The sequence below is a fragment of the Choristoneura fumiferana genome, chromosome 5, assembly GCF_025370935.1.
Source record: "Choristoneura fumiferana chromosome 5, NRCan_CFum_1, whole genome shotgun sequence".
Classification (NCBI taxonomy): domain Eukaryota; kingdom Metazoa; phylum Arthropoda; class Insecta; order Lepidoptera; family Tortricidae; genus Choristoneura; species Choristoneura fumiferana.
This window is the reverse complement of record NC_133476.1, coordinates 14,082,513-14,106,409: the sequence shown is the minus strand read 5'-3', so window position 1 is coordinate 14,106,409 and position 23,897 is coordinate 14,082,513. Positions and strand designations below refer to the sequence as shown.

At 37.5% G+C, this 23,897-nt stretch overlaps 2 protein-coding genes across 4 annotated transcripts in view; one reads left to right on the top strand and one right to left on the bottom strand.

Annotated features, from left to right (window-relative positions):
- Positions 1-6,154, top strand: part of cv-2 (crosveinless 2-secreting protein) — a 59,979-nt gene extending 53,825 nt beyond the window's left edge. For all 3 annotated transcript variants that reach the window (XM_074088083.1, XM_074088084.1, XM_074088085.1), the window contains exons 5-8: positions 1,347-1,556; positions 2,347-2,591; positions 3,595-4,742; positions 5,009-6,154. In XM_074088083.1, coding sequence (XP_073944184.1) covers positions 1,347-1,556; positions 2,347-2,591; positions 3,595-4,689 — 1,550 coding nt within the window. In that variant the 3' untranslated portion in view covers positions 4,690-4,742; positions 5,009-6,154. The remainder of the gene's footprint in view (positions 1-1,346; positions 1,557-2,346; positions 2,592-3,594; positions 4,743-5,008) is intronic.
- A 1,891-nt stretch (positions 6,155-8,045) lies between these two features.
- LOC141428231 (troponin C-like) lies at positions 8,046-20,582 on the bottom strand. The gene is made up of 6 exons (XM_074088086.1): positions 20,477-20,582; positions 17,967-17,997; positions 9,519-9,662; positions 9,077-9,196; positions 8,439-8,570; positions 8,046-8,331 (listed from the first exon to the last, which is right to left on the bottom strand). Exons 1-6 carry the CDS (start codon positions 20,489-20,491, stop codon positions 8,303-8,305), a joined length of 471 nt encoding a protein of 156 aa, XP_073944187.1. The 5' UTR covers positions 20,492-20,582; the 3' UTR covers positions 8,046-8,302.
- Positions 20,583-23,897: the final 3,315 nt, after the last annotated feature.

The following is a 23,897-nucleotide window of genomic DNA, read 5'->3' as shown; positions in this document are numbered from 1 at the left end:
TTCGTCCATTGTTAGATTGTCACATATGCGTTAGCGCAGCGGGCCGGCTCAAGCACGCTCTTAGAATTGAGTGTGCGTCAGTATTGAAGCGCATTCATCTACTGACATATCCAAACACTTCACGACAGTAGACTTAAAGCGAGCCTAATGAATGCCAAGCGAGGACAAGGCAATTTATTATGCATTCACATTCGTAATTATCTTAAAGAAGGGAAGTGTTACAAATTAACGTGTGTAGAAAGGTATTGCTGGAGCACTGAAGTGTTCAGGGGCAGGTCAGAGCACGGCGGACGCGCCGTGTGCGGCCGGCTCCGTCATTAGACCCTGATTGATTCATCGTCCAGTCGTAGTAATTTATGGACATTACGTTTTGTCGCAACCACCACGCTGCGGTGATCCTTTCCATTCTTATTTGCTAAAGAATGGCTCAAGATTTTGTTTCTGTTTTATTTTACTCCTTATAAAAAGCCAGACAATGATACGCCAAAGCTCTTTTATTTAACTGAAAAATATAAGATAGAAAGAAGCAGATTAAGAGACCATTAGAATTAAATAATGTAATTTTAATTGGATTTCATTCTGTAGGTTAAGTAGGTAGCTATTTATTTCGTAAATACCTTTTATACTATATAGGGGACGCCACAATAGAGAGATCTCTGTTAAAGCTTCGTTATTTTTTTTTATTAGGATACCTACATACTGCATCTTACCAACCTATTACACCAGGGCAATAGGGTGCAATGGAACAAGAATAAATGAAAATGTTAGTACCTAAAAGATGCCTTGCAAATAAGCATAAAGCAATACAGCATACATATACTGGTCATAGTAACTTTTACCATGTGGCTGATCAATTTATCGCAAGTGGCCACACATTTGTCTGAACTGTATTCCATAGAATGCGTGGTACAACCTAGTTCCTTGACCCCTCAATCAGAGGCATTCAGAGGGTGGAGGCAGCAGAGCGTGGATTCAAACCCAGGCGAAACCTCTGTGTTTCTGGGATTCATGTGCGAAAAATACATTTGGAATTTATCACGAGCCTTACTGTGAAGAAAAATATCGTGAGAAAACTGGCTTACACTTGCGAAGCAATTCATGAAGGTTATTCGCACTGGGCCCGCGTGGGAACGCCAGTCAAAGTCCTTTCATTCTGAGTGGTCTGTACCCTGCAGTAGGACGTATGCAGGCTGGACATTATTAAGACATGAGCCATGAAGGAATTGCTTTAAAACTGTCACAACCCCAGTTTCAGTGGATTTGTAGGTACCCCATTAAATCACGACTTTACCACGGCAACAAGCTATACTAAAAAGTTGATTGACCCAGGTATTTCATCTTTACAGAATGCGTGATTAACGGTCAAAGAGTAGGAGAAGGGCGAGACGTGCGGGTTCCTGAAGAACCGTGTCTATCATGCCGCTGCGTGCACGGTTCGCTGTCGTGCGCGAAACACGCGTGCCCCGTACTGCCGTGCGCGCGAATGCGGCAATACACGCCGGCTGGCGAGTGTTGCCCGCGCTGTGTCAATCCCACCGTTGATAAAATTCTGCCCAGTAAGTACCTAGCTTAAGTAATTTATTGAATCAATCATACTTTGCAGAGGTCCATATCAATGAACTATACTATAAACAATTACTTTGTTCACCCGCGATCTTACGATAGCTACGGCTATGCAACAAATGTGAGCTTATAAGGTCGCGAGTGGGCAAGGTAATTCATTCATTCAGAGATCATTAAGTAGTCTAAGGTTACGAGTGCTCGTGACTATATCCTTATAGTTGCCATCTTTAATTTTATGTCGTTAACAATAGAGGTGTCAGTAATGTCTCCACATCGACATTGGCAAAATACACCTTACTAAAACAGCAAGGGTGAAGCCATAAAAAAATAGAGGTGTCAGCAGGGTGTCTTTTATTGAGCATTAGCGTGTCGAATGCCCAGACGTTTACCCCATAAGTAAAGTCACAAGGAAAATGAAGCGTGTATCAGGTTGAAACCTTCTCACAATCAATATTAAGTTTTTTTTGTATGTTTCGGCGTAGAGAGTAGGACAGCCAGTGAAATTATTTGTACCTACATGACGATATGAGAAATCTTGTCTTAGCCCTTTAGATTGCCAACGCATTCGCTATCCACTGGTGTCGTGCTCATTTACCATCAGGTGAATCACTTGCGCGTTTGCCACTTATTTAGTAAATATATATATATATATTTAGACTGATGTACGGAATATCACTATGGCATTTGCTCTTTGAGATTTTTTAAGCGATTTGCAAAATAAGTACTTAATCTTAGTTATCTTAATGAAAATGTTCAACAACTCTTAAAAAATTACTGTTCCAGGTCATAGTGCTACGAAGCCATGTATAATCGGTACGGAGTACCACGCCCACTTGAGTCGGTTCCGAGTGGACCCGTGCACTGACTGCACGTGCATGAACGGTACGGCCGTGTGCAACCGTCACACGTGCCCGGTGCTGACGTGTGGTGCGCGCGCGCTGCCGCCGGGACCCGGCAAGTGCTGCTCCGAGTGTCCGCACATCGCTGAGGCGAAGGCGGCTTGCGTCATCGGTGGAAAGACTTATCAGGTGTGTAATAGTCGTAAGATACTCGAAGAACTAATAGCCACTGGGACCAATGTGTGATTGAATGGCGGCCACGTGGCAGAAGATGCCGTGCAGGTAAGTAGTCCCCTCTCGAAATGAATTGGTGACCGGGTAAATGTCACAGGATTTTGATGAATGTGGATGGTACAGAAAGAAATTTATCTCCAGCAGTAGACACGTCTTTCTATTGACAATCATGATGATTCTCCTCCAAAATTGTAGGTCTCCGAATAGAACAACACGGCAGTTTGTATTTAGGGTATATATTTGGTACTACACTACACTATTTGGTCGTACATGTGCACTATCTATTGATTTTCATTTCAGATTTTCAACGATTTTGAGAGTTAAATCTTGAACAATGGCTTTATATGTGACCTTAACTATAAACAATAAACTTTTTCATTTTAATTTTTCACCTTTGAGATCGGGCATTTATTAATTTTCGTTAGTACCTTTCGTTAGGCCAAGGTGGTCAAAAATATCAGCACATGTTCTCTATTATGAAGGCATTAGAGTTTATGTTTCGATATTTTTGATTACCTTGGCTGCTCCGATATATATGATGGCGACTGTACCTGTAGGCAAGGTACAGATAGGTATTTTAAAACCTCTTATCCATATTGTAATAAAGGATTAACTTTAAATTTAAATTCCCGTGAATTAGCAGGTGGTAGGACATTGTGCAAGCCCGCCCGGATTGCTACCACCATCTTACTCGCTAATCCTGCCGTGAAGCAGCAGTGCTTGCACTGTTGTGTTTCGGCGTGGAGAGTAAGACAGCTGGTGAAATTACTGGCACTTGAGGTATTCCATCTTAGGCCTCTAGGTTGGCAACGCATCTGCAATAGCCCTGGTGTTACAGATGTTTATGGGCAGTGGTGATGTCTTACCATCAGGAGACCCACTTGCTCGTTTGCCATCCAGTCGATTTTTTTATTATTATTTGCTAAATAAAAAAACAAAAACTTTTCTCTCATTTCAGGATGGTGAAACGTGGCAATTGGACGCATGCAAGTCATGCGAATGCCATGGCGGCGAGCCCCGATGTGCTATGGAGCGTTGCCCCGTGCTAACATGTCCCCCCGATCAAACACTTCGACGAATGCCAGGCCAGTGTTGTGCGAAGTGTATTGACATCGATGGGATCTGCACCGTGTTTGGAGATCCACACTATAAGACTTTCGATGGAAAGTTTTATAGTTTCCAAGGATCATGTAAATACCAACTAGTATCTGATTGTGCGAATGGCACGTTTTCCATTAGGATTTCGAACGATGCCCGAAATACCTCACATTCTTCTTGGACTCGAACGGCTACCCTTCGAATAGGACCGGCAAAAATTAACATGGGCAGAAAAATGCGCATCAAAGTAAACGGTCATAGAATAAGTATGCCCCACAGGGAGGATGGAGTAGCGGAAATTATCCGCACTAATGGATCTGTTCTTTTAAAGGCCGATATCGGTGTACAGATGTTGTGGGATGGCGATGGATTTTTAGAAGTTACAGTGTCTAGTGTGTATAAAGGGAAACTGTGTGGTTTATGTGGTAATTTCAACTCTGTAGCTAAAGACGATATGCGATCACGTGATGGAAGGATGTTGAACGATGCTTGGAGGTTTGGGACGTCGTGGCGGGTGGGCGGTCGTCGCGCCTGTACGCGCCATCAAGAACAGCGCCCAAGTGGATTCCGGAAAGGCCCGGCGTGGAAACAGGTCAAGGCTCGTAAATTGTGCCGAGGTTTCGACCATTATGAAGCTTTCAGCGTATGCGGAGCAAAAGTAAATCCGCATAATTACAAGGAAGCGTGCGTGTTGGACGCGATTAATTGTTCGGGGGTGCGATGTCACTGTGCGGCGTACCGAGCTTATGCACGGGAGTGTACGAGGCTCGGCGCAGAGCCGTCGGAGTGGGGGCGCGCGGCGTATTGCGAGGGCGAGCCGCCGCGGTGGATGACGCGGCCGCGTAAAGGCCCGGGCCGCCCCCCTAAAGACAAGAGCACGGGGCTGATGGTCCCTAATTTAATCCCTAAGCCGAACCCTGGCCGCACCCGTCCGCCCCCGCCGATACTGCACTAACGCTGTTAGCGGCGCTACTCTACTAGTCAAATCTGCCAGTGTGGTGAAGTGAGGTAAATAATTATGTAACAGCAAACTTGTTTCTAAATTTTCACTACCTACCATTACCATTAGGTGACCTAATCTTCAATTTGAACATTCTAGACTTTTTATCTTCTGAATGTCAAGCAAAGGATATTAATTAGTAGTACTAATTTAAATTATTATGTTAAATATTTTCTTGAATTTAAAGCAATAACTTAAATAAAACTCCTTTGTCATCTAATTGTAACAACACATTGTCTACACAACTAAATATATAATAATGTATTGTTCACAGTATTATGAAGACGCAGTTGATAAATGTCGCGGAACCGGAATTGCATCTCAAAGGCGCAGCCAGCCATCTATGGAACGAAGATCTTTCTACTTAAACAGTATTCTTTATAACTATAAAATAAGGTGTACATAATATAAAACGTCATAGATTAAATTGTTGACCACCTAAACAGCTCACTATTGCCTCGCGAATAACAACCAGCACCAATTTGAGTTGGATTATTGCTTAACTCTACGTATCAGTGCATGGCGTCGCAGCAACTCGATGTCCACCAGGTTACCTAAATTTTTTCCATAACGTTTGTGATGACAAGTATGGTAAAGCTTGTGTGTACTAATGAGGACTATCGCGTATGAATTCGCCACTAGAGGCGCTAGTGTAGCGTGAGGTCTCCGAAATGTCAAATCTCAAGTTTTTGGGTGAGCTACGCGGGTGTATTTAAAATAAGAATAATTTTGTGAATATTTTGCAATATCTGAAATTAATTATGGCAAATATGCGTTCCGGGGCAATGAATGTCTGTATTTTGAGACAGTTTTGTCTTTCGGAAACCATTGTCCTCCCTTTTTTCCGAACAAAACGGGGACTATGCAACACTGTGGCATGCTCGTTATTTTTATGGTACGGTTTTAAGGTGTATTAAATATGATTTTAATCTAAACTTTGTTTTCACACGCGTTATAACAGACTTTGAAAGCCATACTTAAAAACCTCACGCAACAGTGCGCCATCTAGTGAGACAAAAAACGATAGCCCTCATTCCGAGGAGTTGTAATCGAAACATAGCTGGTTCACCCTGTATCGCTCTTCAGATTGCGCAGCGATAACGTTAATACCACGCCACTGCTATGTGTAAAGAACAGATAATTAATTCATCTTTGAAAGCTGGTTGTTATTTAATAAGCTGTCGTCGCTTTAAATAGTAGAATGTATTACATGCTAATGCTTAGCGTATCTAAAATGTGATAATTGTATTTGAATACGGCTTCATGTAAAAGAAGTGCGTTGGATTAAAGTTCAAATTGAGATCTCATCAGTACCTAGTTGTTTACAAAAACTTAGTTAAACATACTTTCCGAAGCCAAGAAGCTATGAGATTGAAAGATACATGTAATACCCTGAACGTAGTAACAGAATCGTTTTAGTTATTATTATTTTAATACAAGACTCGTTTTAGAGCTTAGTTGTTAAATACGTTACCAATGAATTTTACTCTTGACTTTTGAATACCAGTGTGTCTGTTTGCCTATACCGGTGCGTGTGTATGTCTAAAACACTACATTGCGCGTGCGATCTAAGTGCAGACAGGGTATGAGTTGTGTTGTGACGCATCTGACATCTCACTTACACACGCTTCACTCACTGCAGTGAGGTGTTGAATCAGCACTGAACTTCAGTCGTGCACCTCACCCTTTAATATGAGGGTAGGAGAGGTGTGAGTCACAATTCATACTCCTGCTACACCCAGATCACGCGCGAACTGTACATGCTTACATTACCTAGTGAAGTAAGTTTTAATTTTATAAGCTGATGACTGTATCTCTGCTGTATATTCATTGCGGTTTTGTAAGCGTTGTAGATATGTAGGTACTTCTTGTTTAGCTGCGAACAAATTAATGCCTCAAGGCTAAGGATACATGCCAACATGAGCGGCTAAATTATAATTTGTGATACGAACAATTAAAAAAAATCTAGTGAAGAAGCAGCCAGGGTCTACGTGTCATATTTTTGACTTATTTCTAATTCTACGTGTAAATGTTTCATTATTATTTTTATTTATTACTCGAAATTATTTTTAATGCCTAATAGAAGATTTGCAAAATTATGTAGGTACCTATAATTATATTGATTTCTGTTTTGGCCGCTTTTTCTTAGAAAGCTGCTGAAATAGTGAATTATAATTTCAGTGTTTAAACTAAATGTGTTTCGAAGGTCTACGTTTTATGTAGGCTGATAAGTTATTTGAGAATTTAATTAAGTAAACTTTTATTCATTGACATTTTATTACAAATTTAATTTTCCAAGTTGATAATAAAATAATTGTTCTCTTCTTAAGACATCCAGTGCATAGCGTTCTAATCTTTGGATAGTGTAGGAACCCCAAAGGGAAATCTTTCCTACATGCCATAATATGTAATTATTTATTGTTATTAGAATGGGTTCTTGTGTATCATTTTAAAAATTGAGTAAAGTTGGATAAAGGAAAGGTGTAATGAAATGAGTCTAAAACTCCAACATTCTCTTTCTATTCTATGTGTACACATATTTTGGTCCAAGTAAGCGTGAGTGATTGTTCACAAACATCTCTAAGTAGGAATTAAAATTGTGAGCCCAGAAATGAGGTTTCAATGAACAAAGATTTCGTAATAAACATTAAAATTTTGTTGAAAAAGACTTTTATTTTAATATTTTTAGTGGTTGAATTTTATTTCTTACTTAAAACAAGATTCATGGTCTTGTATATCTATCAAATATCGAATAGGAAAGAAGGAGACAACATTTTTCATGAAGGCGATAGATGTGACAGGATCAAGTTTTGTTTTAAAGCCCCTAGTAGTTTAATTTTATAAGAGCCGTAACTAATTCCCATTACCTATATACATCGCTGCTAATCTTAAAGGCTCGTCATAAAATGCCTGCTGTTTTCTTATTAAATTCCACTATAATTTATATGATCTATATTTTTTTAACAAAATACAACTGACAGATGTTTTGAAGAAAACATTAATTTAACTATTAATTTCAATAACTCAGCCTCAGTTTAGCAAGAAAGTGAAAGTTATAAAGCATCTCAAATAGATTCATTACTTTTCACTGGCCTGGAGCCAAATTTCCTCAATTTGATGTCATCAAAATTATCTAGGACAATTTGGCGGCCGCTTTAAAAACACGGGATTCATTATTTTTATCTCAAGCAGAAATCTTCACAGAATATAATAAATATTGCTCAACTCGCCTGTTATTTTAAGCGTATTTTGAAACATCAACGACAAGTTGCATGAGTCAAATAACTAAATTGAGGGAAATGAAAAATGTATAATAGAATAAAATATTTATTAATAAGTAGGTATAAACATTACGCAGTCACACACATCAAATATTACAAGTTTATTTTGTACAATACATACATAATACTTTCGTGTTAACGAATGAAGATAGGTGTTTACTTTCATTTGTTCCTGTTAGAGTCCTCTTAACCAATGTTCCCAAGATTCAAAAGATTGTAGGACGAAATGTAGATGTAGAGAGATGCCTTAAATTAATCCAAAAGCTTCAACAAAAGAGAGCAGCTTTCTATTCTCCGGTCATCATTTCCATGAATTCTAAAACAAGATTATTCGAATGCAGTAGGTTTCGGAAATTTTGCACACCGCGGCGCATTTTCATATCTTTATAATGGTGTGATATTAAATCTGTCATGGACACTTACCGTCGAAGTCTACGGTGCCGCTGCCGTCGGTATCAATTTCCTGGATGAGCCCATCGAGTTCTTCCTCGGACAAACCCTCGTCTAGCTCACGGAGAATCTCCTTCAGGGCCGATGTAGGAATGTAACCGTTGCCTGCAAATAAAAGTAGGTATAATTGTCAAAAAAGTTTGTAACCCTTATTTTCAGTATGAAATTAAGTATTTGGCAGTTGGGGGGTGCAAAATTATTTATACACGACTCTGAAATCCCACATACTATCAAGACAGGAAGAGGTTGCGGGATAACCGCTTATCCATTTCTCCTACAACTGTAGGTACTAAAGCTAATCACAGCTAATTTTCTATTTGCACTGTTTGAGTAAATTATTATCGATGGACTATATACTCCATACCATACCATATAGTAATCGCAATTATTGCAACAATATTTATAATATAATAAAAATATAATAATATGCAATATGCGTAAAAAATTCAAGAGGTTTAATTAGATAAAATTGTGTAGGTAGATGTTATTTTAACTCATAAATTTGTAAACTTGTATAGCCGAATTGGCTAGATACTAAAGCTTCGGGTACCAGTAATGTATTCGCAAAGCAACATATTCATATATCATAAATAAAAAAATGGGATGCTCACCTTCCTTGTCGTATAATCTGAAGGCTTCCCTAAGTTCCTTCTGCATCGCTTCAGCATCTTCTTCAACGATGAACTTGGCGGCTAGGGTTACGAATTCACCAAACTCAAGACGACCCGACTCTGAAATGATAGATTTTTTTTATAATCATTTGTATCCGTCTTAGAATTTGATACAGGAACTTAAGTTGTACCGAATAAGTAGTTTTTGAGAGTCAGAACAAGACGTCTGGTCTATTTCTGTCGCACTTTCATTAAACGAAATGCCAGCAGGTGATAGAAATCTGCTTAAAATAACTTCTTGGAGATTTTATTTCGATAAACTAAGCCAATTGACTGATGAAATAAAACTATCATAAGAAAGGGTTCGCAATATTCGAAATAATAATGATGAAGCACGATTTTCTGGTTGTGGAGATAGTAAAATTGACAGGGTAATACTTACTGTCGGCGTCGACTTCCTCAATAAGTTCTTCAAGGATCTTCTTATTGAAAGGTTGTCCCATCATCCTGAGGATGTCGGCGACGAAGTCGCAGGGAATGCTGCCCGAGCGGTTGTGGTCGAAGCCATCGAAGGCCTTGCGGAGGACTGGAATGAACGACACAAATTTTAAAACCAATCCAATTACGTAACAGTCATTAAATGGTACTCCAAAACACTGTGTAGTACGGCTGATACCTTCAATGTTTAAATTATGATGCGCCATTCTATAAGTTACCTACTGAAACACCCTAGGTGATTTCAGATTTAATAACTTTTCAAATGAATCCTATGCTACACAAATGCAATTATGAGAGACGCAATTGTCGATGTTGCACTGGCAATAAAAACCGCCAAACTGATCGTTCTGCGGGGTTCGGTGGGATTAGGACAGCAGTTCAATGCTCCGAGATGCACATAGTGCAAATAAGTTGTGCAACGCAGCTATTTCGGTGCAGCAACGTGGTGCATCGCCGCGAGGGCCCGCCTCGACCGCGCGCTCATATCTAGGCCGACAATAAATAATAAACAAACCGATCTACCACACTAACTTTTTTTCGTGATAAATAAGAAATTTAGTCCTTTTTAACGTCGAAACATCACACGTTTAAATTCTTAATGTCCCAATCATCCGATATTACGATGACGATTAGGCGTCCGGTAGATGATTTTATGGAGTAATAAAATTTTCTTGAGAGTTTTCTGGAATTTGTTATATTTTTAAGCGTGCGTCATTATTTTATAAAAACATCAAGTCATGGCACCAAAATAAACTTACTGAGTTTTAATGATGAGCTTGATAGATAAACGGACTAGAGTCATTAGTCTCCGAGATGTCTACAAATAAATTAAAGTTACATATTGGCAATAGGTACAGGTACATGTATTTTAATATTTTAATGAGCAATGAGTGAACATGTTCTTCGCTATGAACATGCTTGACCCTTTATATGTACCTATTAAATATTTCACAAGCATTTTTAGGGTTCCGGAGCCAAAATGGCAAAAACGGAACCCTTATAGTTTCGCCATGTCTGTCTGTCTGTCTGTCTGTCTGTCCGTCCGCGGCTTTGCTCAGGGACTATCAATGCTAGAATGCTGTAATTTTGCACGGATATATAAGTAAACTATGCCGACAAAATGGTACAATTAAAAATTCAAAAATATTTTTTTTAGGGTACCTCCCATAGACGTAAAGTGAGAGTGATTTTTTTTCTCTCATCCAACCCTACAGTATGGGGTATCGTTGGATAGGTTTTTTAAAACCATTAGGGGGTTGCTGAGACGATTTTTCAATTCAGTGATTTGTTTGTGAAATATTCAACTTTAAAGTGAAAATTTTCATAAAAATCGAGCGTCCCCCCCTCTAAAATCTAAACCGGTGAGAGGAAAAATTTGAAAAAAATCAGGATGGTAGTAAATATATCAAACTTTCAAGGAAAACTATAACGGCTAAGTTTGCTTGATAATTATTAGTAGTTTATGAGTAAATAGCAGCCTAAGGTATAAAATATACCTAAACTTGGAAGATTCCGTATATAATACGAAATCCTTAGAAAATATTACTTAAATTTTTCGTAATGGCTACGGAACCCTATTTTGGGCGTGTCCGACATGCTCTTGGCCGGTTTTCATTTAGAGCTTACTAGAGCATCGAGACTAAAATTGTTTAAATGCGACAGTTCATATAAATTTGCTTCCATTTATATTTGCCAGATATTTCATCAATAACCTCACGTATTTATTTATGCCTCATATGAAAACGAAATTGCTGAAATAAACATTGATGGAGTTTACGTCATGGACATCTGTTTCGATGTAACACAAAACCTCACCCGGGTAGGTGGGATGGCACTTTTAGCCGTATCCGCCTTCTCTGCACCTAATTACTGACGCAAGTTCGTCTTCAATTTGTCGACAGGCGTAATCGGAGTCAAGGCTGCGAAGCGCTCAGAACCATCTGATAAGCATCTTGAAATACTTTTTATTTCTCAGCAGTTAAACCGGAGCGCGAAACAAATGTCGCCCCTTCGGTACTGCGCAGCTGTCCCACTATATTTTGGCAACAAAAAAGTTTTGAAAACAACTTTTATTTCTGCCAGCATGTTAATTTTAATCGTCAAGACGTCTTGGCAGTTGTCTCAAAGACCAACAGTTTTATTGCTATTTTTCCTAGATTTTAGCTGTTTATTAATTACCCACGCACGGGACACGCACGGAACGCGAAAGCTCGGTTTCGAAATTAGCACAAGCTTCCACACCATTGTGTCTGTCTCTAATTAATTTGTTTTACAGAATACTTCCTATTTTATTTATATTCCTCTTATCTTTTATTGGGAAATTTGAATACATGAACTGTTTTATTTTATGGTTATAAATTAAAAAAAGGATGTACTTAAGTAACATAAGTGAAATAAAAACCTAATAAAATACTCTTACGGAAGACTAGCCATTTTTGTACTATTTATTGACTTAACACTTCAAGGTTTACTTTCATAAATACACATAGCAGCACATTTACTAATTAATAAACAAAATGTATTTAAATATCCCTTAAATTAATTGAAATCAGACATCAAACAGCTATTAAATCAAAATATTATACTCGTTCGTTTAATCTTGCTCATAGTGCTCTTTCTGGTTATTTGTTTACAAGAACCAATATATTTGGAGGTGACTCATGTAAAGTGCTGCTTGGATTATAATTGAACAGTAATTTGTGTGTTTGGCTTATATTCATATTTCATATTCAGCTCCCAACCCATTTTATTTGTGCCACTTTTCAAATATCCATTTACTGAGTGGAGATACTCTGTTATTGTATTAAACTGACAAAACACGAACATGTTATTTCATCTCCCATATTTATAAGCTAATCGAGGTCATTCAACTTTCATAAAATTGAAAACAAAATATAAGTAAGTATAGCAAAATATAAGGAAGCCGTGGTGGTCTAGTGGTTTGACCTATCGCCTCTCAAGCAGAGGGTCGTGGGTTCAAACCCCGGCTTTCACCTCTGAGTTTTTCGAAATTCATGTGCGAAATTACATTTGAAATTTACCTCGAGCTTTGCGGTGAAGGAAAACATCGTGAGGAAACCTGCACAAACCTGCGAAGCAATTCAATGGTGCGTGTGAAGTTCCCAATCCGCAATGGGCCCGCGTGGGAACTATGGCTCAAGCCCTCTTGTTCTGAGAGGAGACCTGTGCCCAGCAGTGGGACGTATATATAGGCTGGGATGATTATTTTATTTAAGTTTCTACCTAGCCGTTGCCCACGACTTCGTCTACGTAAAATTCCTTTAAATATTTAGGAATAAAAATTACCCTATATACTTTCCAGGTTCTCAAATTATCTCCATGTCAAATTTCATCACAATCGGTTGCGAACTTTAAATGTGAAAGCATAATAAACATTACGCACTTTTACATTTTATAATATTGTAAGGATTAATATATAACAATTTATCCATGCATATAACATTTTCATTATTATTGATATTGTTTGTTGATCTAATATCAATTGGATCAATGTGTGACTGTTCTCAATCGCAATAACAGACGTTTATAATCGTTTGCGATTAGTATCAGAAATAGCGCCATTGCAAACGTGAATCAACGATAGGTACCTACATAAATTAATTCTTTGCGCAAGTAGGTAGTTGTATACACAGACATCTGAATCAATTTACATAGAACTTTAATAATTTAAAGTCTTATCAAACAAAGTATAAGAAGGGTAAATTGACGGAGTAGGTAGACAATAAAATTGTAGAGTCCCTGCTATAGTTCTTGGATTTAATGTATGCATGTTCCTACTTTTTAACCGACTTAAAAAAGGAGGAGGTTATCAATTCGGTTATATTTTGTTTGTTTGTTAGGTACCTCAGCGTGGAGACTAAGACAGCCGGTGAAATTACTGGCACCTGAGGTATCCCATCTTGGGCCTCTAAGTTGGCAACGCATCTGCAGTACCCTGGTGATGCAGATGCATGAGCGGTGGTGAGATCTTACCATCAGGAGACCCACTGGCTCGTTTGCCATCCAGTCGAATAAAAGAAAAAGCGTGAAAAATTTTTTTTTTCAAAAAATTTAACTGATTACAAAATATAAATAATTTTCTACCAATCTGAATTCAGCGCCTCAGCACGAGCCAGCAGGAGTGATTGAAGCCCAATATAGTTATACTAAGTATGTAGGTGAGGTAGACGACTATAGGTCCACTACTGCTGGCTCGTGCTGAGGCAGCTAGCTACATATTAGTAATCTGTGGCTGAGGCACCGACCGACTTCAGACTGGTTCAATTTTGTGTTATTATTTTTTTTTTTTTTATGAAGTAAACAGATGTCTCTGACTATGGGTCTTTAAATCCAGGGTTCGATTTTACTTGCATAACTAAGCTACTTTTATTCTGCTACTTTTCAAAAATATACTTACCACTTTTTTTTTTTCATGCAAATTAAATGTAATTTTCAATGTATGCGATACAATCCTAAATTAACGGCACATTGATAAATGTTTATCTTAGAGATGTCAAATAAATGTCAAAAATTGTTTCAAGGCTTCCGTACCAAGAGTCAGCGATAACACCGCCATGTCCGATACACTGATTTAACAATTAAACTTTGAGGACTAATAAATAATCTAAATATTTGGAAAATGTTACAAAACAAAAGAGCTTAGTTTTGTGAGTAGAATCGAATCTTGAATTTAAAGCCCCAGGGTCAGAGACTCCTTGTATGTACCTATATTAGTGTATTTAATTCCATACAGACATCTGAAGAACCTTATGATTAAATTAAAGCTATTTCCTCGTAATCCTATTAAAGCTACTTATGTTGTAGTAGGTGCATAAACAGTTGTTACCCGAGGTATTTTTTAAAATATAATATAATTTTAGGCGTCGTTAAAGTTCATTACCTAGTCATGTTCATGTATAAGCAATGTTTAGAGAAGGTGTTCGCCTCGAAGTAATCTTATTCTTGATTTTGTCTCATATTGCAACAATTTATAGCTGTGCGTATATGTGCACTTTGTCTTGTGTAAATAAATTTGGATCATAAAACGGTAATTTTGTGTGTCAAAGAGCATCGTTTGTCAAAATTATTATTACATCTAAAGTTACGTTCAGCGGGTAATCAAATTTCAAGATTTATTTTTATGCATTACGATCAGTAGGTAGGTAGTAACTCTTGCAAGATTTACTTTGGTATTTATTAGAATTTACCACTAATAAAAATAAATCTTGTAATTTAGTGGGGTGGTGTCCTGCTAATTTAGATATCTTCCACATATGTTGAAAAGGGAGAACAGGCATCATTATTATAAAACAAGGCAGGTACCCGAGACACTCGCGTATTAATTTTATTGTTAGTCGAGGCATACCCGATATATGTTTCGTCCCAATGAGTATCTTTTTCATTGTGTCTCTTATCTTTAGGTCCGATGTAGTGCTTGCTTACGTGTTATTGAAACTAAAGTTTAGAATATTTTGGGTTTTTAGCTCGCTAAAGTTAATAGAAGACATTTATTTTCGAATCAAATGAAGTACGTATACCTAGTTTGATTAGGTTACATGGATTTAAATTGGGGGGGTTACTTCTAATAACTAATGCTTGTACCATTGTTGTGTTAACATTTAACTATTGGTAAATACAGTTACAAGCACCAATATCTGACACGACAAAGCGTACGTGCATAAATATCTGATACGACTCAATTTCTACGGCCGCTGGAACATGTCGGATATTTTTGCACGCTCCGCTGTGCAGATTCAGGTGACATAAATACCGTCGAATCATTTGAATCTTGATGGTTTTTGACATTTATTGTGAGAATGTGTTACGTTGGGTCTCGATTCAAATGATGGACTCTATAGGCATAGACTTTGTATTCTCTCTGCATGAAAAACTACATGAACTTTTTTGATTTAAAAAAGTACGAAACATTTTTTTTTCGTTCAACACGATTCAACTTTTTTGCAAAAAATGCTATTGACTTGGGATCACAGCAAAACGGACGTAGTTATGCGGAAATGTTCCAAACCTCAACAATTTATTTGTTTGATTTTGGAACTTGTGTCAGTAATATTAAAAGCGAAATTACAGAATAACATGACAATGCTTTGCAGCATTTTTGCATAACTACGTCCAATTTTACTGGAGAGGAAGTAACGTGTACGTGTAATCCCGTAAACCTACGTTAGATGCCAGTGTGTACCACTTGCTAAATTTTGGTGGTACCTATTAAAATAATCTTTTAGTAGGAAACTACTTCAACTGTAAGGCTAAACAATGGTGTTATTGTTGGTACTGTAATTATCTGCCTCACGCCGAATTGGCCGCCTTCCAAGCGTGTTACTACGCCACTCGCCCAAACATAGAGCTACATTATGGTTTACCTTATAAACATTTTCTGGCAATATTTTTTAAAAGAACGTAAAGATATTCTTGTGGTTAAGATTGCTAGAGTTTGCTGTACTTGGGTCGTTATTTGAGCGTTTATTTCGAATCACTTTCGTAGACATATTTTTGTACAAGGCAGAAGATTCTGTAACAGTTGCCATTTTTCTGGTTAAAGTAAAAGACCTCTAATAAATAACCGAAAAAGTGACCATGAAAGTGGGGCGGTTGAAGCGCTCGAACTCATTGTCAGTAAGCATAACTTAGCTTATTTCAGTGGCAACGATATTTAAAAAACCAAGATGTTCATTTTATTGTTGCTATCTAATTTCACTGCAAAAGATGACTTTATTGCTTGATATAATAGCTTCTTTTGTTCTGCAACTTTTTGGATATTTGATATAAGAGACAACGATAACACCGCCATGTCCGACACACCGGTTTAACAATTAAACTTTGATATAAATAAATAATAATAATAAATATCATGGGACACTTGACACCAATTGACTAGTCTCAAACTAAGCAAAGCTTGTACTATGGATACTAGTCAACGGATAAACATACTCTTATAGATAAATGCATACTTAAATACATATTAAACATCCAAGACCCGAGAACAAACATTCGTATTATTCATACAAATATCTGCCCCGGCCCCGGCCGGGAATCGAACCCGGGACCTCAAGCTTCGTACTCAGGTTCTCTAACCACTTGGCCATCCGGACGTCTCGAAAATAATCCAAATTATTTTTTTGAAAATGTTACAAAACAAAAGTAGTTTAGTTTTGTGAGTAGAATCGAATCTTGAATTTAAAGCTCTATGGTGAGAGACACCCTGTATATCAATATCATAATATTTATACTTGATGTATGAGTCTTAACCTATCGTCTGTCGATGTTTTCGCTCGTATATATCTAAAAATACTCCTAAATATATTTTCGGGTCACGCCCTACAAGGTGAATGTGCAGCTATTTCGAGACGGTTCATTAAGCTTCAGAGTTTCAGATGGACCAATTCATACCGAATATTCGGTTTTAATTTATGAGACTGTATAAAAACTGGCTGTAATCCAGTGTTTGCGATTTTCCTCTGTGAAGGAAAACTTGTAGAAATTAAGACAATGTTTATTGCTTAACTAATTTATCTATAGCGCCGGGATTTTAGCCTGATACTGTTTCATGTCACCTTGGCCTGCAGTGCCGGGCCATCTCGAGCCTCACGCACATATCATCCCACTGCTTGGAATAGGCCTCTTTTTAGGATCAAAAAGTTTGTCATCTAGCAAGCAGACTTAGTGCGTGCCCTGCGTAGCCTACTGTAATTAATGATTTGGATCACGAAACTGAATAATCTTATATCTTTAAACGAGAAATTCTTATATCTGGGACCTCGAAAACTACTAACGATTTTAACGAAATTTGCTTTGTGAGGGCTTTTGGGGCGAACAGTTGATCTAGCTTAGTCTTATCTACGAAAACGTGTTTTGCGAGTTTTACCCCGAGCGAAGCTCGGTAGCCCAAGTACCTACTCTGCTACTAAAGTTAATGCAAATTTTCAATTATTATTACATTATATATTATTTTATTAGAAGTAATTGATTGTGTAAAATTATCATTTAACATAAATAAGTTGAACTAAAATAATTTCCTTGCTCACCCGCGACCTTACGATAGCTTATTAATTATTTTAGTTCATTGATATGGACCTCCGCAAAGTAACGCCTGATTCAATAAATTATAAATAAGTTGGTTTTCTTCTAGGTTCACAATTCGTCTATTTTTAGGACATATACACAAGTATCGTTTTTTTATACTATTGCTATTTTATTTTTTTGCTATGAAATGACGTATTGATGCTTCTTATACTGCAAATAAATTATTCATAATCTAAGAGACAATAGATAATCTAAACAGTAGTAATAAATACTGTTCGGTTTCCTTAACACATAGATTATAAACTAAAATATTTATGACTTAGATGTTTGTGTTTGGACTCTTGATACTTACTGGCAATTTGCTCAGCGGGGAGCTCGTCAGCCTGTAAAAGAGAAGACAAAAATATTAGCGTTCATGTTCTCATAATACTACTCGTATATGAGAATGAGTGCATAATTATGGCATGAACGTAATCTGCATTCTAAAGTTTTAGAATCTTAATAGTGATAGAAAATAACCTACAGAACTGTAGTAGGTACTTAATGAAAAAAAAAATAAGAAAACATTACGAATATTCGTTCAGAATCAGAATATTTATTCCTAGAGAAAACATTTATTTTGAAATGCTATAATCATCAAAACAATGCCTGTTTTTTATCTGCAAATACAAGCAATGGTTTTCGACCTTCATTGCCATTAAGCTGGCAAGAGTGGGTACATATACCATACCTACTTAATTCTGAGCATCTGCTCTACACTTGGTACATGTATACTGTCACTTATAATGAAATAAGCGAATTCTAGAGACATTTGTTGACATGACGCCAGCAAGCTTAGCAAATGTTACAAGGGCTGGTAGACATTTCAGATTAGGAATTTGAACGTGTAGGTACAATCCTTGCTTTATAATATCTACGAACAAAAACACATTGCTGTTTGTAGAGTAGTGAAGCTTAACTGATCCTCCACGTTTAATGCTACACTCGTTTAAAGGTATTATAGACCACCTGGTGGTGAGTTAGTTTTTCTTAGTACATTTTTTTAATTACAAATATTATAAAATGTTAAAATGTCACACCTGGCAAAGTTATAGATCCTACTAAGTTATCTGGCTTTTATATATTTTTTTTATTTCATGGACATTTCATAGAAATTTAAAAATATTCAAAATTCAACTTTCATATGTTGTTAATTATTAAAGGACCAGTTAAGTCCCAGCTAGGTGTGTGTTTTGTGTTCATATATCATATGTGATTTGTGTTTAGATATCATAAAGGTAGTAGTGTACAAGTTTTTACGCTCCTCAGATACCTGTGTACTCGTAAAATGTATACCAGTTATCTGACCAAAACATTATGTACACAATGCTTTTCTAGATTTTTTGCTATCATAGATAACTGCACTAATTGTAACAGTAGTAACAATGTAGTAACATTGGTTAGTGCATAGTCTGCTCTAACGGTGTGCTTATCACCGTTCAACGAGTTCCACACAAAAACTCTTTACGAAACACGTAAGTACTTGCGGATTCTATTTTGCACGCAGCACGTAGTAACTATGGTGAAATATGCTATGTACTTAGATGACATATGTAAAGCAAAGCCGCTGCATTTCTCCGCCAAAAACAAAACATCAAGAGTCAGAAAATATTGAAGTAGGTAGGTACTCGATGTATATTTAAACTATGGCTATGGTTTCGGAATGAAAAGGGCTATAAAAATATTTTATATGCTATCGGAGCGCGTTTCGTGAGGATTGGTTCCATAATTAGAATTCTGTTTATTTTTGTTAGAGTGGGATTTGATGCATGAAACATGTTATTCCTAGTCGAAAGTTTTGCATTTTTTTCTAGATTATCTATCATATTGAGTTATTATCACAGAAAAGTGCCAGTGAGGATAATTGCAAGTACCTACACATAGAACTACTTAATAGGTTTTGAGTAAAATAAGGCATGAGGCATGAGTAATACGTAATAACTAAAATCTTTTTTAGGGCACTCGAGTAAAAAGTATCTAGTAGTACTGAGCTGTGTTTCAAGAGTACTAAGTACCCGGTCTTCTAGTGGTAAATGTGAAAAAGAAAAACTAATTTATCCAATATAAATTAAGGAAATTGACGAAAATTCAATTCAAAGTTACAGTTGTTTGATTTCTGGCATCTACTATTTATACATTATCAAAACATAACGTTTATATTTGTATTTTATAGGGTTAGTGATAAAGCAGATACATTAATAATGTTTAAAAAGTTCAATAATGAAAACTTTTCAAAGTCGTTAATGGGTAACTAATTGTATTTCTATAGGTACCTACCTACCTAAAAAGTTTAATTTAAAAAGTATACATTTGAGTACCTCGTTTATGTTTAGTTTTCGGCTAATGTTTCAATTCACCGTTGCTTTCATCCGCATACGTTACGCTTTCAGGGCGAGTGATAGCTCCTGTTAGCATCCACTCGAGCGCATCTTTATCAGATTTGAAGACTTTCATACTTTCCAAATCTATTTTAATCCTATACGTTTTATCCACTTAAAGATGAGTGCTTAAATTTGAACGGTTAGACTAGAACGAAAAAGGGAAAACAACTTAGAGTGTCACCAGTTACATTCAAATTTAGAATGAACCAGTCGAAAGTTTGTATTTTGTATCACAAACAAAATTCTGAAGTTTCCGGTTATTACTGGGACATCTATGATGCCCAGCAGTGGGATTCATGAAAAACTAAATAATTTCTATGAGTTTATTGAAAATAAAAACTTCCTATCCCCGCTACCAATGAGACTGAAAGTTAATGTTCTAGATTAAAAAAAAAACTTCGAAGTATTTTTTGCTAGATATAAAAACTGCAAAAACACCTACCCAGTCTTCTTCCATTTTTACGGTCACTTCTTAACACTGTGAGACGCACAACACGACTGGCCGCGAGTTTGCAGCTTCCAGCGTTCAGGGTTATTTTCTGCTGCTCCGCAAGTTTAACTGGTTTTTCACGCTGGGGGGGCGGGGGGTCCGGCCCCTCCTGCGTCAAATCCTCTCCGGCTTCCTGCGGCCGCGCCGACCAATCGCGAGCGTCCCAAACGGCAGGATGCTGACGTATTTTTAGTCAGTACAGTAACGTGGAAGGCAAACGTAAACAACCGTAGCGTGCTGTTCGGGAAAAGGTATATAATTTTCCGCAGCGTCGCGACCCCGGCTCCCGCTGGCCCATTAAGCGTGCAACTAACTGTAATCATGAAGTCACTTTTGTGCTGGTCGTAATGAGGGGTCGTAGTATGTAATGTTTAGTTGAAAGCTACTATAATTTGTCATAACATAAAATATGAACATGCACCTACTTTGACTTAGTAATGAGGTTACCTTGTAGCAGAATAATGTTGCTGGTTTGCCGAGAAGAGTTGTGGGTTTGATTTCCACGTAGATTGGCAGTGGAAAGAAAATATAAAGAGATAAATGTTATCACACAAGGTATTATTCTTGGACATACGTACGTAATAGTAGTAATGGTAAACCAAATTATCCCGGCATGTATTTCGACACACGAGAACGAGCAAGAGCTTTATGAGTTAGATACTACTAAGTAGTTAGGTATGAAATTCGAATTCGAATTTTTCGTTCCGCTCACACTCCTGTTAAATATTATTAGCATGAGCAGAATGGCACTGTATGACGTTAGATTAGAATTTCTTAAACTTCGCAGTGAAGCCGTGGTGGCCTAGTGGTTTGACCTATCGCCTCTCAAGCAGAGGGTCGTGGGTTCAAACCCCGGCTCGCACCTCTGAGTTTTTCGAAGTTCATGTGCGGAATTACATTTGAAATTTACCACGAGCTTTGCGGTGAAGGAAAACATTGTGAGGAAACCTGCGCAAACCTGCGAAGCAATTCAATGGTCCATGTGAAGTTCCCAATCCGCACTGGGCCCGCGTGGGAACATATGGCCCAAGCCCTCTTGTTCTGAGAGGAGGCCTCTGCCCTGCAGTGGGACGTATATAGGCTGGAATGATGATGATGATGAAATTTCGCAGTTAGGCCTGGTCAGCATGAGCGCGATTCTCTCTATCGGCGTCGAATAAGTATACCTTATCTATGACACCCTGGGGAACGATTTATGAAATCGCATCACTCCAACAATAATACCATTGAAAACTGGTAAAGGTGTGTGTATTGCTAGAAATCTGCAGCGCAAATAAAATTTTCAACTACTTGACAAGATTATAAAATTAGGAGCGAGTCTTGGCAGTAGCAATGAAAGCTAACCTTATTCTGGCAATTCTTAAAAGTAATACAAATGTTAAGGTAGGTTATTCACGTTCGCAAGAATTATCAAAAAAGCATACAGAGAAAATGTGAAAATATCAAAAGAGGAACTAGAACCATGATTGATGAGGGTATATTGTAGTTATATCTTATATCTTTAGTTACCAAAGTTTAATGTCAACCATCACCTTTTACAAAAGATTGCTTTTTCTGACGCATAGAGACGTTATTGTTAAGTTCTCCTGGTGCTTCACTAGTTCTACTTTACCACATGCATTGTGACAAGTATAAATTGCTTAGCAATTGTGTTAGAGTAACCAAATCTCAATCCGTTAAATACTTGTTATTGACTACCTAGTTCCAGTGGTTAACTGTGTAGTCTTCCTCTACAGTTCTACTTCACTAAATGATGATTTCCGAGAGCAGTGCACGAGTTACTACTAAATATAACTAAATCACCATAACTGCCCCTACAAAATTTGAACAGTTATCTCGACTTCCCTAAGATCCACTCCTCAGATCCTAATTTGGTGATAATGGCACCTAATTGACAGGTACTGTACTTTATGAACTGGCAATCAGTAGTTAGATTTTTAAAATATACTCAGCGGCACCAAATTCGGCCCATTCTACATACAAAATTATCTATTACTGCATATAGATTATTTTTGGCCTTGACTTTTGGGAACCCTCGGTGCGCGAGTCCGACTCGCACTTGCCGGATTCGCACTTTGGTACGTCAACTTGTCTTTACTACTTGTAGCTACTCCACGAATGAAAACATACAAAATTTATATGTAAATAGTTTTTGATTAGGTAACCTATTTTTCATTAGGACTAAATTAAACTGACGCCCGTGAAAATCACCACGAGGGTAATAATTTCTACGACCATAAACAAATGCTAAAAGTCCCTTTGTTTGAAAATTGTCACCAAAATCATTACCGGCCTGAAATACTCCGACTCATTAAACATCAATCTGTCATCGTGTCATGCGCAAGCGCACCGGGAATTGGCACGAAATTAGAGGCAATATCCAATAACCTTACCTTACCTTAGTTCCGAGGTTAATGGCATCTTCATTCTTTTGTTTAGGTACTAGATATAAATAAATATTTTGTTTGTAAACAATTTTTTGTTCCAGGAATGCATGCATATACCTAGAGGTATATAGGTATAACTGTATTATGCTCTCTGTGCTGTGTAAGTTTACGTGTTTGTTTTTCGTTGAGTAGTGCCACTAGCAGAAAATCTATTCTAAATAATGTCATAGATTATTTTTTGTATTTTTGATTTTTGTAAATTACGTAGAGTTAGGTTCTTAAAATTAAACTGCACACGGGTTCAGTTTAAAGAAGCCCGGTCGCGTGGAAATTGAACTTACACACGAGAGATCTCTTAATCCCTGCAGAAATCTTAAATTGACTTAGTTTAATTTTGTTATGTTTTTACTAGCTTCGACCAGCAACTTCATTTAGATAAGTGTCCGGGTTACAGTCTTAGTAGTCCTTCTCGTATTTAATATTATATCATTATGAATAGAGATGACAGCGGGATACATAAAACTGAAGGGCTACTACGAAACTCCAAGTTCGTATCGTACCGTCCCCCTCGCTCTCGTATTAAATAGTGTAAGTGTCAGAGGGACCGCACGACACGAACTTCGAGTTTCGAGTTTCGTAGTAGCCCTGCTAACCCGTAACATGCAGTACATGTAACATGAGCATGAATTAATAATGTATGCGATCAATGGAGCATTTATCTTACGTCCCGCACCAGCACGAGATAAAAAGTAGCAAATATGATCTGAAATAAATTTCTATCAGTAAATTATTATTTAAATCAGTTGGTAGGTAGTTAGCAGCGCCGCAATAACTGACACAACAGCGTGCATAAATATCTGATACGACTCTACTTATAGGGTCGGTAAGACGTGTCAGATGTTTTTGCACGCTTCGCTGTGGCAGATATTAATGCAGGTGAGTGTACTTACCACGCAAAGGTTGACTGGTCCCTCCCTTAAGGAGAT

Coding starts and splice junctions, on each gene's coding strand:
- LOC141428231 (XM_074088086.1), bottom strand. Junction 9,197..9,518: donor TGAGGAAGTCGACGCCGACA/GTAAGTATTACC, acceptor CTATCATTTCAG/AGTCGGGTCGTCTTGAGTTT. Junction 8,571..9,076: donor CAGATTATACGACAAGGAAG/GTGAGCATCCCA, acceptor TTTTATTTGCAG/GCAACGGTTACATTCCTACA.